This window comes from Colobus angolensis, unplaced genomic scaffold, assembly GCF_000951035.1.
Source record: "Colobus angolensis palliatus isolate OR3802 unplaced genomic scaffold, Cang.pa_1.0 Scaffold132, whole genome shotgun sequence".
Classification (NCBI taxonomy): domain Eukaryota; kingdom Metazoa; phylum Chordata; class Mammalia; order Primates; family Cercopithecidae; genus Colobus; species Colobus angolensis.
The window spans coordinates 456,689-472,594 of record NW_012114400.1 but is presented as its reverse complement, the minus strand read 5'-3'; the positions used below and the strand labels follow the sequence as shown (position 1 = coordinate 472,594).

At 45.3% G+C, this 15,906-nt stretch overlaps 1 protein-coding gene across 1 annotated transcript in view; it reads left to right on the top strand.

Annotated features, from left to right (window-relative positions):
* Window positions 1-6,130, top strand: part of COLGALT2 (collagen beta(1-O)galactosyltransferase 2) — a 101,098-nt gene extending 94,968 nt beyond the window's left edge. The window contains exons 11-13 of the mRNA XM_011934167.1: window positions 825-952; window positions 4,044-4,250; window positions 5,785-6,130. Of these exons, the coding sequence (XP_011789557.1) occupies window positions 825-952; window positions 4,044-4,250; window positions 5,785-6,061 (612 nt within the window). The 3' untranslated portion in view covers window positions 6,062-6,130. The remainder of the gene's footprint in view (window positions 1-824; window positions 953-4,043; window positions 4,251-5,784) is intronic.
* The last annotated feature ends 9,776 nt before the right edge of the window (window positions 6,131-15,906 follow it).

The following is a 15,906-nucleotide window of genomic DNA, read 5'->3' as shown; positions in this document are numbered from 1 at the left end:
GACGAGTTAATGGGTGCAGCACATCAACATGGCACATGTATACATATGTAACAAACCTGCACATTATGCACATGTACCCTAGAACTTAAAGTATAATTTAAAAAAAGAAAAAGAAAAGAAAAAAGAGGTGGCAGAGCCAGAACTGGAACCCCTGTCTTACAGATCAAGACATATCTGGAGGGGGTATGAGTGTGTGGGGTTCCTGATAAACAGTCAGTTTCCACAACCAAACAGAAAGTCCCTGAAGAAAGGCCCCTTGAACACTTTCTCTTTTAATGATCCAGTCTATGCCTGCCTTTGTTTTCTTTAAACTTTAAGTGAAATGTGATTAAATAGGTATAAAAGTCTGTAGAGCAAAAGATACAGCTCAGGGAAATTTCACAAACAGAACAACACACCCATGTTAATCAGTACACAGATCCAGAAGCAGGTCACCAGCATCCCACAAGCACCCCCTGACCCCGTACTTCCTTCTAGTCACCAGTCCCCAAGGGTAGTCACCATCCTGACTTCTAAAGGCATTGAGTAGCTTTACCTTTGTTTGTACTTTCCTATATGTGAATGGAACCATGCAGTATGTGGACTCTCCCAACATGACATTTAGGAGATTCACCCATAACGTTGCATTTAATTGTGGATCATACATTCTCACTGCTGTGAATATGCCACAGTTTATTTATCTATTCTACTGTTGATGACCGTTTGCTTAGATTCCAGTTATGAATCTATGCTACTAGACTTGTGACTTTTTAATACTTACCTATCTAATAAAAATTGGGTATCAAGCTTTTCATAGGGTATCTTCCTACTGATGACTTTTACAGGTAATTGATCGAGAGCTAGAGAAGACTCTTGTAATTGAAGACGATGTGCGTTTTGAGCATCAGTTTAAGAAGAAGCTGATGAAGCTGATGGATGACATTGACCAGGCTCAGCTGGACTGGGAACTAATGTGAGTGACAAGATGATCTTATGAGAGGGCTCTGAGAGGCACTCAATCCTTTCCAATGGGCAGAGAGCCCTACCTCCACAGCCAGTAGAGATACAGCTTAAGCTTCTACTTACCTAGTTTTCTTTCCATAACTGTTCTCAGAAATAAAAGTGGGTAGAGGTTAGCTGCTGGATTTTGCATCCTTCTACTCTTCAGGGTGGGAAACTGTGGAAGACTGTGTGAGACCTGGAGTCTGCCTGCAGATCAGGGGCCTTCAGACAGAACCAAGGTGTGGCACTGAGCACTTACTTAGGAGCACAGCAGAAATCCACCCTCAAGCAACGTGGCACATGGAGTGGGTGTGAAGTGGAAGGAGAGGCCATTTATTCAAGCGCAAAAGTCCTGTGTCATATTTAAGCCTCAGCTCCCAGGACAGCAGGTTGCCTCTGCAAGTTCCGAGAAGGTGGGAGGTTAGAGGGTCAGCCAGGGAGCTCCTCTGTTGGAAAATGGGGTTGCACAAACATGGAGAACATGAACAACTAGATTTGGGGAAGGATCTGAGGCTGACACAGGAAAACCAGGCTCACCAAGTGAGTGCTGGCTCTGAGCTGACATTTAGTTAATGTTCTTTGTCTACTGTCTCTGGGAATTGAGTGGCTTCTACTTTTTTCTTCCCTTTCCTTTCATTTTTCCTCTCCCTCTCTCTCTCCCTCATTTCCTTTCTTTTTTTTCTTCCTCCTCTGCCTCATCCTTCTTTCTCTCTCTCACTTTCTTTTTAAAACAAGGGACACTTTCAGTTTCTCTCCAATGAAGCAGAAAGTTCCCAAGCATTGTGTTTGCTCCCAGCTGTGTGTCAAAGGCAATTCATCAACTCTGAGCCTGCTTCTTTGGAGCAGCTGCAGCAGAGGAGCTGTCCCTGCTCCTCCCACCCGCAGGGGGTAGTAACCATGAGCCCAGGTGGAATACTTGTTCCCTCAGAAAATGAGCCACTCTGAGCTCAGAAGAAACCTAGCAATGGCTCAACTAATGCATTACTGTGTAATAAGAAGACACCTACGCCCTGTCAGATTTCAATCATGTGGTCATGTGGTTAGATCTGGCATTCTGCACAGTACCTTGAGATCACTGTTTCTTCCTATATCCTCTGGAAGTCGCTGCACTTCAGCCTTTCTCAGTGGATGGCTCCGCAGCCTACGGTTGAGGCCTCACAGGCCTGGAAGCTACTTGATGCCTATGTGACTTGTATAAAGGCAACTTTCACTGAAGCCTCATAATCACAGAAGACAACCCAGGGAATATAAGGTTTAGAGCTGGCATACATTCCTGTTCACATGTAGTTCGGTGGGTGCATTTCTCAGGACAAAGTACCAACAGATCCAAGAAGGAAGAACAGTTGTCTTGATAAGGATACAGGGAAAGAAAAAAGTTTTCTAAATTTCACAGATTGTCAAAATATCCCCTTAAAATCTATTATATGGTCTTAAAGAACTATAACAATTTTAAATTGTACCTGTCATTTTCTAAAACAAAAAAGAAACAAATGTTACTTCAACCTGAAACATGAAAGGTAATAAGCTGTTCGTGATTGCCACATTACATTTTTCCAGGAAAAGAGAATAATAAAAGGGAAGAATAGAACAAGTCATTGGAATCATTGAGGGAGTGTTGTTCAATAGAAATGTAATGCAAGCCACATATGCCATTTTCAGTTTTCTAGTAATCACATTAAAAAGGTAAAAATAAATTAGGTTAAATTAGTTTTAATATATTTTATTTAACCAAATATATCCAAACAGTATCATCATTTCGGTATGTAATTAATATTTTAAAACCATTAATGACATAGTTTATCTTCTCTTTTTTTGTACCAACTCTTCAAAATCTGGTATGTATTTTACACTTAGAACACATCTCAATCCAGAAGCTAAATTTTCAGCTGGTAAAGTAAACTGTAGTCCTACCAAAACAATGAACTTGTTTCATGGAAAAAATAAATATACTTCACACAGCTTCAACATTTTAAATTAAATTAAGTAAAGTTAGAGCATTAACTCAGTACCTCTGTCACTCTAGCACCTCTCAAGTGCTCGATAAGAGTTTCCCTTCCAGTGGATGAGACATGAGAGAAGCTCAGACTCCATAATCTGAAGAGACAGTGGCTGGGGATATATGTTTGTTGTCCTCAGAAGAACTGCAGGTTGAACATAGACTTGTTCTACAAATCCTGGGATGCTTTCACTAGGGGGAATTCCTTGAATGTTGAAAGAGATTGTTTTAGGGCAGAATAGAGGAAGTACTGCTTTACCTGGCAGGCAAGAAGCAGGCAACTCCTCAGCTTGCTCCAGTCAAGCCCAAACCAATAGATTCCAGACAAAAGTAATGAAGCACAGATCCATGGGTAGACTAGGGAAGATGGGAGTGGCCAAAGGTGCATCCCACGCTGTAGAAGTTGTTCATGGAGGACAGAAGGTGCCTGAGGGGTCTTTCTCTGAACAGCATGTCTGGGAGGAAGCCTGGCCACAGCTGGGCAAGTGTGACACAGGAGAATGACTCTCAGGAGCTGTCATTCATACTACCCAAAAGGAACCCCTTAGGGCCGCTCTTGGGTTCCCAGAACCTTCACTGCAGACTGATTCTTTCCCCCAGCTTATTTGGTCCTGTGTTTCCCACCAGCACTTGGAGCGCTGTGCAGAAGAAGGCATCCAAGGCTGACACCCGGGGGACCTGAAGACAGCAGCCTCAGGATTCTCCCATCTGGCCTTTTTATGTGCCTTTCCAGCCTCTGTAAACACAGCTGGAAGCCCCATCCCATCTTTGAGAAATTATCTGAAAGATCTTTTAATCTTACTACATCTTACTCTCTGGCTTGAAAACAATCCACTAGGCAGGAATAGTGGGGGTGTTGATAAATGCAGCCAGCAATGGCCCCAGTGATGGCAGATGGCAGTCATGACTGGTGATTGGATCCACTTTAGGATGTGATACATCATTTAATGACAGACAGAGTCAGTCCAGGATTTCAAAGGTATCTATGTAAACCAAAACTGTTCTCCATCCTTATCATGGCGTAATAGTCAAGGTGGAATTTTTCTCCTCTGCTATTTCCTTATAGTTATATTGGTAGGAAGAGGATGCAAGTAAAGGAGCCAGAGAAAGCCGTGCCCAGTGTGGCAAACCTGGTCGAAGCCGACTATTCCTACTGGACCCTAGGCTACGTCATCTCTCTGGAAGGAGCACAGAAGCTGGTTGGAGCCAATCCTTTTGGGAAGATGCTGCCAGTGGATGAGTTTCTGCCAATCATGTACAACAAGCATCCTGTGTGAGTCTCCCTGAACTGACTGCCTTCCCTTGAGTACAGCCTCTTCATGAATTATGCTCTCCATTTCTGGCAGTACTCGATATTTTCTAAAGTTGTACTGCTTTCCTAAATGATCTTTTCATAATTATGATTAAGAGAGCCTAACTCAGATGATTATCCCTTTGTACAGATGGGAAGGTGAGGCAGAGATGGTGAGTGTCCTGCCCAGGGATTCTTGTAATACCCAGTTTGTAGTTGCACTGAATGTAATGTGCTTGGTCCCCTCCTTGTCTTCGCTCTTCTTATTTCCATAACCTCTTACACCTCAAGGTGAAGGTCATCTTCCTAAGCACCTCAAAATTTCCAGTTCCTTTGGTTCAGGTCATTGTGTGTACTTTTAGCTAGGCAGCGATACCCATTTTTGAAGAGGTCACAATCTGGTCAGGAACCCCAACTCGTGAACAAATCATCACAATATATTTTGATTCCTGCAATCACAGGGATGTATAAGAGGTTCAGGGAGTGTGGACCTGATAACCTGAGCATGATGTCCATGGAAGAAGGGCGGTGTGATGCCCAGGAGCTTACCCTGACCTAGCGCTTATCAAAAAGTGTGGCAATTAATGGTTTACCTGTCAGTCTCCCCAGTAAACTCTAAACCCTTTGGAGCAGGAACAGTATTATGCCTCTGTGTCCTTAGAGCCTAGTCCAAATGCTACACATAACAGCAGCTCCTAAATCATGAATGAATGATTCCTAAATTCATTAATGGAGCAGCATAGGTTCTAACCTTGGCCCCTTCTCTCAGTTTCTGGGTGATCTCTTCACTAGATGGCCTTCATTTTAGCGTTGAGATTTCCTATGCTGCCACCAGTTCATTTTGTCTCTTGTCCTCAGTAAAAATGGAGCTGTTTGCCTTCATGTATATAACATGTCAGAGACTGACTTTATCTCTGTGTCCTGGCAGAAACATGGAGGTCAAACCATTATCCCCTAAACAAAAGGGAAATTACTACATTCAGATGTCATCTCATATACTCTGCGCAGGAACCCTGGGAGGGAGGCCAAGTTATCCGTCTCCTTTACACCTGCTGGAGCCCGAGTGGTGAGCAGGGAGCTAGCGCACCAAGCCAAGCCTGCAAGCCTCCAAGCCTCCACGTGTCACATGCCCCATTGCTGCTGTCCAGATCTCGGGTGTCTCATTTATTAATCCAAGAGCAGGACATTTTTTGTAAAGTGATCATAAATATTTATCATTATGGTCTAACAGGGCTTGCTTTTTAACTTTTGGAGTCAGATCTGAAATTCATCTTTCAAACTAGTCTATCCAAATACATCAGAAATATCCTGACCTTTTTGCTTGGGAGCTTGTCTTTGGAAAGCTTTTAAAGAAATCTTTGTGTTTGTAGGCTAAAGTGTTTCACAAATGACACAATTTAAATGATGAACTCATGACAATTTAAGAGGTAACCAGCAGGGCTCCTTCACTCTTGGTCCCTGTTCCATAAGTCTTCTTTCCGCCCCCTCATGTGTCCGGCCACCTTCTTGTTTTCAGAGCTGAGTACAAGGAGTATTATGAATCCAGGGACCTGAAAGCCTTCTCTGCAGAACCCTTGCTCATCTACCCTACGCACTACACAGGCCAGCCGGGGTACCTGAGTGACACTGAGACCTCCACCATCTGGGACAATGAGACAGTGGCCACCGACTGGGATAGGACACATGCCTGGAAGTCCCGGAAGCAAAGTCGCATCTACAGCAGTGCCAAGAACACAGAGGCCCTGCCACCATCAACCTCCCTGGACACTGTGCCTTCGAGGGATGAGCTATGAAGCCTCCCTGGGAGTGTGACCCACATCAGTTCAACATCCTTTGGTTTTTCTAAAGGGCTATTCATCTGTTTGCTCCAGTTTTCTGTTTTGTTTCTAGCGGTCACACTCGTCTAACCAAAGTGATCTAATGTGATAAATCGAAATTAACATATTTTTGACAGTGGAGGGAAATAAGAAAATTCAACACAAATTTCCCAATATGGCTAAAAGACAGGCTTTCTGGAAACTGTTAAGATAAACTGTAATCCAGACACCTAATTCTTCAGTCCACTATCCATGTGATACTGATTCCCACATTAAGATTGAACAACATGGCTCACAGTCTTGTTTAAGAGAAAGTGATCACCAAGCTGTCCCATCAGCAAAGAGGTAGTCAAGGCAGCCAGGCCAACTAGATGACACTTATTGGTCTAGCTGGTCCATTTTATGTGACAGATGGGACCTTGAAAACGCCAAACCAACTGGACAACCTTCATTGGTCTAGTTTCTCCGTTTTATATGACATTGAACACTTGTGTATGCAATGTTTGGGGGACAGGAATCAATCACTTAAAATCATATTTATTTGGCTTTTTATTTAAAGGATTCTGTCACGAGCCTTATTGAAAAGTCGTTTTTTTAAAAAAAAAACTTAGTCCTTGTTACCCAATAGGGATGGGTATTTGGGTCTGGCTGAGACTTGGCCTGTGACCATCATGGCAGCTGGAGCTCCCATATGGAGGTGACCAGTTTGCCATGTGGATATAATTTAGTAGACATTTGACAGTTTGTGTAGGTATTTGAGGGAAAAATCTCAACATTTGGCTTTTTTATTATGGCCACTTGGGTCAGGATGCTCTATTTATAAAGATAAATGTAATATATGAAGGGTGAGGGCTGGCTGTGCGTTCTGCCCTGTCCTGGGTTTGCGTGCTGCTACAGAGCTTCACGCTCTCCGCTCCACCCCTTAGCCTGAGAACCCACCGCAGGTGTGAGTTCTATGAGTCACTGCTAGGAGACAGCACATTTTCAGGCCAGCAACTATCCTTGCCAGGGTTTTTCTTTATATTTTGAATTATTTATTTTGCAAAATGTGGCGAAGACATTGTCTTTAGGATAAGGCAGAGAAACAGATGTTGCAGACTCCACGGCACCCAGGGGAGAAGTGGGTGTGGACACACTGGTTCGGCAATCTGATTCTCCTGAATTTCCCAGCCAGGCTCTTTCAGGGAGGCCTGTCGATGGGGGATTTGAACTGTTTGGAAACAAATGATTCTCTATCTCAGGTGAGAAACCAGGTCAGAAACAAAGGGCTGGTCAACTGATTTAGGCCGGCAACCGGGGAAGCTCCTGGAATCAGGATCCCGGCAGACACCCTTTCTCAAAAGATATCCCCTGAGAGTCCTTTCTGCTTTCTTCACAGATTGGTTTTATGTAAAATGCAGAGTTGGACTACACGATTTCTTCCCACTCCACAATCTGTCATCCTAGTATAGATCCTGGTGGTTTTCCTCAAGTTTATGTTCTCACGCCCTCAATCTATAAATTTTTGTCTCCAGAAAAACCCTCCCAGGCACCCCATACAAGCACCATTCCTCATCAGTGTCCATGCACCATGCAGCCGTATAGGGGGGCCGTGCACACCCCAAATCCTGAGCTTCACACTTAAACTCATGGGGAAGGCCCTTCAGAGCAGAGCCCACAGGCGGGTGGTGTTACATACACAAGCTTAGGGTACGAGTGTAAGATGAACTTTAAACCAGACACCTAATTCTTCAGTTCACTGCCCATGTGATACTGATTCCCACATTAAGGTTGAACAGCATGGCTCAGAGTCTAGAGAAAGTGATCACCAAGCTGTCCCATCTGCCAATAGGTAGTCAAGGCAGCCGGGCAGCCTCACCTCCCCAGGCGAGGGGCGGGTCCCCAGTTTAGGACAATAGGCAGCTTGCCTTCCACCAGACGCCAGCCTCGGCCTTCGTTCCCGACTCACTGTGGGTACCGTTCCACGCTGACCAGCAAGCCAGGCCGCTGAGGAAATGGATCTCGCCCAGCTCTAAACTGTGCCGCTTAGACTTAGCAGTCAGTGTGACTTCCTTTCCCACCCACCCCCAGAAAAACAGAAAGCGCATCTGGGGAGCGAGAGAAAATTCCTTAGGTGATTCCTAAGATTTCCTTGGGTATCTGGTTTTTGTTTTCATATTTGAGTGTGTGCATGTGTGCATGACTTTAATGATTTTTTTAATGGGGTGGGAGGTGGCTGGGGTACTGGGGTTGAAGGAAGTTTGGGTTGATTTTTGTGGTGTTTTGTTTAATAAAGAAGTTTTTTTTTTTCCTGTTCCCCTGTCAGCTGGTCTGACAGATTTAAGAACTCTCATTCTTAAAAGACATTGGACTTACATTCTAGCATTTTAGACTAGGACTGTTCTACTGTGAAGTTCTGGCTCCTTTAGCCTGGTTTGTTTCTCCCTGCTCAGGTCTAGAATCCCAAGCAGTATTCTTTTCTGGTGAACATTGTGAGCTGAAGATGTGACTTTTTTTTTAAAGTCATCTCTTTAGGAATCCAGAGGTTCCTCGACCTCATTATTTGTCCTCTCTCTCCCTTATAGTCCTAAACCAAGACAGTTGACCTTTGCAGTGTCACGTGAGGCCGTCAGTATAGAGGCCTTTGCATCTGGCCCTGGCACCCGCTCTCTGCCTCTGGAAGCTAAAGCCTGTCTGGATTCCTCTTGGGATCTAACGTGGGATCTTCTGGACAGACAACCGTGACGTCAGCAGTGCTGGTGCTGCTGTGTGTGGACTGAACACCTGCACTTTGCAGGGGACACACTGCATGGGCCCCACTTGCGGTTCACTCAGGCCCACTGCAGGAGCTCTGGAGAACAAGAAATAGCGGACAGCCAGCACACTGCATCATCTGTCTTGCGTGCTGTTTCAGGGCGGGGAAGTGATAAACTATTTGCCTTCTGGAGCTCTTTGTGAAAAATTAAAAAAAAAAAACTTAGCTCAATGATATGATTGTCCATTGCTTCCGCGGGCACTCTTCAATGGCCAGCGCTGCAGAGATTCCCAGGTCTGCCCTTGACCAAGGATGTCGGGGTCAGGGGGAACTGCTATGTGATCCCCATGGCAAATGAGGGGAGGGTGGTTGTGCCCTTCCTGCGCAGTGCGGGTTGTTTTAAACTGATGGGCATTGGTATGTTAGCTGAAAGGATTCCAGGGTACGGAAAGATGGAAGAGAGCCCCCAGTGGGAGGGAGTGGAGATGTCCATCTTGCATTTTGTGCTACAGGTCAGTCTATCCATTCATCAAAAGATACTGAGATACTGTGATACTGGTCCGAGGCCAAAGAGCTTTTTCCTGGGGAAAAATAGCAGCAGCAACAAAAAGAGAATCCTCGTTGATCTCAGTGACTGCTTGAATTTTAAATCAAGCTTCCCCCAATCTCAAAAACTAGGCTGTGAACACTGCCTTGCTGCAGGCTTTGTGCTGGGCACTGAGACGCTCAGAGGAGTAGGTAAAGTCCCTACTGCTGTGTGGGGCCCACATCCAATGGAGGAGCAACATAAAGCAGGTGACTGCCAAACAGGACGGCTTTATTTCCGAGATTAACAAAATGGGTGGAGGAGGACTATCAGAGCCGCTCTGCCGGGAAAGTGACATTTGGGTTGGGTTTTGGAGGATGAATTGGAGTTCAGAAGAGGGAGGAGGGTTGGGCACAGTGGGTGGAGATGCTGTCCAGGCATTGCCTGGCAGGACTATGAAAGGACCTCAGTGGGATTCATGGGAACTCGGTAGGGCGGAAGAGTTAGGCGTGCGTTGGGGCTGATAACAACAAACCAGACAGACACGATCACGCTGGCAAAGCAAGTTGGCTGCCTCCTTCTCAGAGCTGTCTCATCGTAAGTGCAGAGCCCAGCGTTTCTGGGAGAATTCTAAGTTTGGTTACCATCTTGACAGATAATAGAGGCTTCCAGTAAAATGTCGATGTCCAAAACAAGAAATGTTCCCACTCAGCTACAAATTTGGGAATCTTATGGTTTTTCCCTTATGATTGGAGCAAATGCCTGCCGCTAGTAACTATAAAATAAAGATGTGTCTTCCCAGGAGGCTTTCTATAACGTGCTTTTGAGACGTTCTCGCCAACTAAACAGAGGAAAGAAATGATCCAGAGGTGATCTCCCTGACAGAAGTTAATTCGCTAAGGAGTTAAATAATGACAAAGTAAAGTTAAAATGAGGCTGGCTGTATGAGAAGAAAATAGCATGTAATGGGTGACACGTTCTGAAAACTAAGAGCAGACAGCTTTGGAAATAATTGTCACACCCACATGATGTTTTGTGGTGATGTTTATTATTTCAGGGGAACCTGCTGTCCCTCAATTAAATGCGGCTGAGGGAGGAGGGCCAGCAGGAGAGGGGGGTGCATATGAGGGCTTCCCTGTGAGCCCGTGGCCCTAAGTCAGTGTAGGGCAGCCGAGACAAGAACCAAAGTCTGGACAATATCCTTTTGTGCCTGCTTGGAGAAGAGAGAAGTAATGATGGTAGATTTTAGTACATTTTATTACAAAAGATTACGTGAAAAATGGTGCTCCCTCCTATCCCAGGGACAGAGCAAGAGGAGTTTAGGTGCGCTTTCAGGAAGAATTCATTGATAAAATTGTCAGACACTGAATGGGGTTCCAAGGTAAGTAGTGGAATGGCTCCATTAAACTTGGTTGTTGGGCAAAAGTGTGGCTTCCTTTCTGCTCTGTGAATTACTGAAATGCCCTAGTTTTTTGCTTCCACCCATAGCTGATCTTTGTTCAGAAGCTTCTGTGACACCAGCTGTGTTGCTTCCAACCCAAAGCCATCCATCCTCCCATCTGCCCTCAAAAAGAGTGGAAAGAATGAAGAATCGTCTCTGAGGATTGCCTTCTCTTTATTTTTAATTTATGGAGTTTGTTTTTATGCCCCTCCCTGTAGTTCTCCAGGCTGGCTTCCTCTGGAACGGGTGCTTTAATAAACTTGCCATGTCTGAGCAATCCTAGGACCCACAGAGCACTAGCTCTGCCCCCATGGACCTGGCAAGGCTTTGCTGGGGGTTTCCCATTCCAGGATGCCTGGGTGGATGTCTGGGCTCTTGCTAGTGGGGGAATTTGATTTTCAGAGTGGAGCGGGCAGCTCTCTCTCTGTTCTTAGATGCTTAGAAAATAATCAGCGACAATTTCCTCTCCCAAAAGGAAATGAGAAGTTTGGAACAGACCCTCAGACAGGAGTTGAGTTGTCCAGGCATTTGGATGGTGTGGTCTGAAGGGCTTTAACTGCTTTTTAAAATTGCTAGCATAAATTGCAAAGACTTGAAGGGGATGATATTGTTGCTCAGGCCTAGCCCAGGGGAGGAAACCATGAGCAGAGCTGACTGCAAGGGACAGAGTGGTGCAAGCCTGTTGAGAATCTGATGGGAGAGGAAAGAGGCAGCTTCCAGAGCACCACACATGGAGCAAAGTCCTGCTGCTCAGAGCAGAGTCTGGGAGAGAAGTGTAAGGAGCAGGGAGAAGAGACTAATGCAAGCCCATCGCTGGTGACAGTGATGCCAGTGCACAGGCCAAGAAAGAGAAGAGGGAGCCAATGGGGGAAGTAGTGTGGTAGGAGGGAGGCTTCAAATGGAAGTGGTGACAACCTTGTCGTTAGAGTTTTATCCTTTTAAGTCTGCAACTATGGGAGAGACTGAGGTGGTGTTGAGTTGAATCGCTTGCAAAGGAACAAGTGAGGTGACCAGTGCCCCCAATGCTTGGGGAACAGCAATAACTCACAATCAAGCATCTCCATTGTCCCTGGACAGGGCCTCTGGAACCAGAGTCGAAAACCACTTCCTGTAGGAAAGACACAGGGACTGTGGACAGACACAGGAGGGAGTACCCAGGAGCAGGGAGCAAAGCTTCTGGTGAGAGAAATCCACCCAAAAAGGTGGGACTCATGGGAATTGCTGCCAGGTCTGTGTGGTGGCCAGTCTCTCAGGTCCCGAGAGGGACCCTCCAGCCCAGGGCTGCTTGACATCAGCCAGTCTCTCCTGTCACAGCCTGTCCAGCATGAGTGCACGCTGCAAAGCCTGTAGGCCGGCCAGGGAGGCTGTGCTGGGCCCACATTCCCGTCTCTGTGAACCTTTTTGGATCCCAGCCGTGGAACAAGCTGCAGGAGCCCTGGACGCCCTCCAACTCCATGAGTCAGTCCCTCCCCAGAGCAGCAGCAGCTTAACTTTTCCCAGGGTGCTGTTCCACACATGGAAACCCCACCTCTAAAAGTTTCACATCTGGACCATTTGGCTCATCCGGGGAGGAGGTTGGAGGGCTTCTTTGAAGACATGACTTCCCTTAGGCCAGAAGCTTCCCAGGAATAACAGCAGCTAACTCGTATCATGCACCAAAGTGAACTGCACTTTCCCTACGTGTGCTATGTAATTTAATACAGTATGAACCTCAAGAAGTAGGAACTATTCATTAATCCCTATCTTTCAGATAAGGCAAAGAGCTAAGAGAAGCAACTCACCTAAGGTAGTAAGTGGCCTGGGAGTCAGAGAGAGGCAGTCAGAGCTCACCAAACTGCACCCACTTCCAAGCTGCTGGGGGATAATCTGTCTCATTTCTTGTTTTCTCAGTAACATTTAACGTTTTAATCTCTCACTCTTGCACTCTCTCTCTCTCACCACACACACACACAGCCCGATACATAAAGCTGGCACCTCTAACCCATGTCTGTCTCCCCTATGAAACCTCATATACTGATTATTCAGCTGGTCATACTGCAAACTCTCAGATAACGTATTGCTGGAGAGTTGGATGTTAGATACTGAATAAATGAGGAAAGAAATTTATGTCAAGGGGCAAGCTAACAGTTTCATTTAGAATGCTTCTCCCATTTCAAAACTGGTGCCTTGATTGTTTCTTATGGCAGGAATGACTCAGAAACAGCTTAAATCATTCGGTCTTTTTTTTTTTTTTTAACTTGCTGTACTGGTAACCCTTTTCATTCTTGTGTAAGAAATTGGAACTGTAGCACATAATGATGCTTTGGTATGAAACAATGGTAGGAATAACAACGATTTCTTCTGAGAAGCCTGTGTTAAAGCGCTTGGATACTGATAACTGGCTTACAGGGACGGTGATCTGGGAGGTCTTAAAAGTGGCTCTCCTGAACACCACTCAAGCCCCAGTCCCATCCGCTCCCCCTTTGTTAGCTCCCGTCAGTTGGTGCCTTTCTTAGGAGTTTCTCCCGCCGCAGCCACCCCTGGTAACACCCGAGTCTATAGATAAGAAAGGGATTTCAATCCATCTGGGGTGCTAACTCAAAATAATCATCTGTATGGCTGTTTCTTCATCAGTGGGATGGAAGTGATGCTCAGGAGAGTAGGTGGCAGTGCTCTGACCCTCAGCACGATGTTCCTCAGACACTTCAAAGAACCAACTAAGTGTCCAGCTGACCGAGATAGTTTGTGGGAGGGAATTCACGTGACTGGAAGGATGGGGATGGAGCCCACAGATCCCAGGGATTCTCTCCAGCTCCGTGAGGCTGTGGAAGTATCTGTCAGGAGAGCCTCCTCCATTTAGTGCCTGGCCCAGTGTTATATGCTCAGAGTGGGGTTTGATGATCCAGAGTTCTGTCCCTAAAACTTGGACAACTTAACCGTTCTGTGTCTCAGTCCCGTATCTGTAATACGAGGCCACTGACTACATGATTTGTAAGGTGCCTTCAAACTCTTAAGAAAACATTACCTACATTGGATTCCTTGAAATGTTAAATAAGAAAATTGCTTCCACAAAGGTTTCTGGGTAGAGATATTGAGAAACCACACCTGATAATGGTTGCCAAATTGTGAGTCTAAAATAATTACATTTGCCTGGCTCCTATTTGATCTGTTGGGTTTTGCATAAACTACTTTACATTTCCTAGGTTTTTTTTTTTTTAACCTGACTTAATCTGTAAAGTAGCTCCTACTTTCATCAAAGTAGGAACCACATCAGAAGAAAATGAATTGCTGGTAAGTGACTGTATGTTAAAAACTAGAAATAAATTAGATCGGCTGGGTGCAGTGGCTCATGCCTGTAATCCCAGCACTTTGGGAGGCTAAGGCAAGCAGATCGCTTTGAGCTCAGGAGTTCGAGACCAGCCTGGGCTTCATGACAAGACCCTACCTCTATAAAAAATACAAAAAAAAAAAAAAGGCAGGGCGTTGGTGGCTTGCGTTTGTAGTCCCAGCTACTCATGAGGCTGAAGTTGGAGAATCGTTTGAGCCCAGGAAGCAGAGGCTGCAGTGAGCTGAGATTGCACTACTGCAGCCTGGGCAACAGTGTGAGATCCTATCTCAAAAAATAAAATTAAATTAAAAAATAAGATCAAGGCTAATTCTAGACAAAATTAAATTGTTATTTCTAGTATTTTCTCCTTTCAGCATCTTTCTTCAACTCTTCCTCGTTTCTGTGCAGCCTCAAGTCCTCACTGGCATCTCTCCCAAGCACTTTCTGATGACTGCCAATGGTGAACAAACCCCTGCACCCTAGGAAGAAGGCATTACCCCTCTGGCAGAGGCGGTCGTGTGCATCAACTCCTCCAGGTTTCTCCTGCATTTCCCACCTCCCCTGCATTCACATCAGGGCCGGGGACTGGTCGATGGGCTGTGAACAGAAGTGACAGGTGTCGCTTTGGTCTAAGGCAGTTGGGAACAGTTGTGAGTTCTCTTTACTCTCTTTATCATCACTGTGACTGGAAGGGAAACACCCAGATGGCAAAGTTGCAAGATGGAAGCTGCCTGGATCCGTGAGCTGCTGTTAAGAAAAGCTACTAAGGAATTTCCTGACTTGCATTACACTGTCCCATGAAAGAAAAAATAAACCTCGGTCTTAAGCTGTTGAGATTTCTTGGTTTGGTACTTCAGTCCAGCCTAGCCTAGTCTAACACATCCCTTCTGAAGGTATTTAATTTTAAGAGAGAGTCTAGGGGGAAAAGCAATGCAAAATGCTATGGAAATAACTTCTCCTAGTAGAAATGTAGGCATCTGCGGAAAAAGAGGTTTCTCTTAGTCCCACTGAAATCAGGACACATAAAGCAACATTGTATGCCTCCTAATGATCCTGTGCTGCAAGGAGAATTTACAAATGCTCCAAAGAAGGTAAGTTTAAGACATTATTCCTTCGGGCAAAATGTACCCAGGCCCAGTTTCTAGAAAAAGGCAAAACAAGGGAAACAGGCTTTTAGAATGATCTTGAGAAAACAAGGACCAAAGACCAAATTTCCCTTTTATCTGCCCCACCCCATATTATCAATTTCCTATTATTAAAATATCTACTTGGCTTCCTCTAAAAATTCCACAAGGGCACAGAACATTTGATAATTTGGATCCATTTAGGAATCCACTGGAAAATAATTCTGGGAACTTTTTAACAGTATGATAAATGACAATACCGTGCATCTGCAGTGAAGCTGGCCTCAGACCTAATGCCTTTGGGGAAACTGCATGGATCAATTTAAAAGGATTTCAAGTGTAATTCTTTTAGGAATGCCTTTCGTCCCTCCATAGAGGTCCCCCTGGGTTCCAGGGCACCACAGGTGGTTTCAAGAACTACGCAGGTGGTATCCATCACAAAAAGCGGGGAAAGACTCTCAGAAAAGCAACAAAATGCTAACTTGGACCCTCACTCTAAGTTGGATTTTATTAAGTGTCCCCATGCTGGGTGCGGTGTAATCCTAGCACTTGGGGAGGCCGAGATAGGTGGATCATCTGAGGTCAGGAGCTCAAGACCAGCATGACCAACATGGTGAAACCCCACCTCTACTAAAAATACAAAAATTAGCTGGGTGTGGTGGTGTGCACCTGTAATACCAGCTACTCAG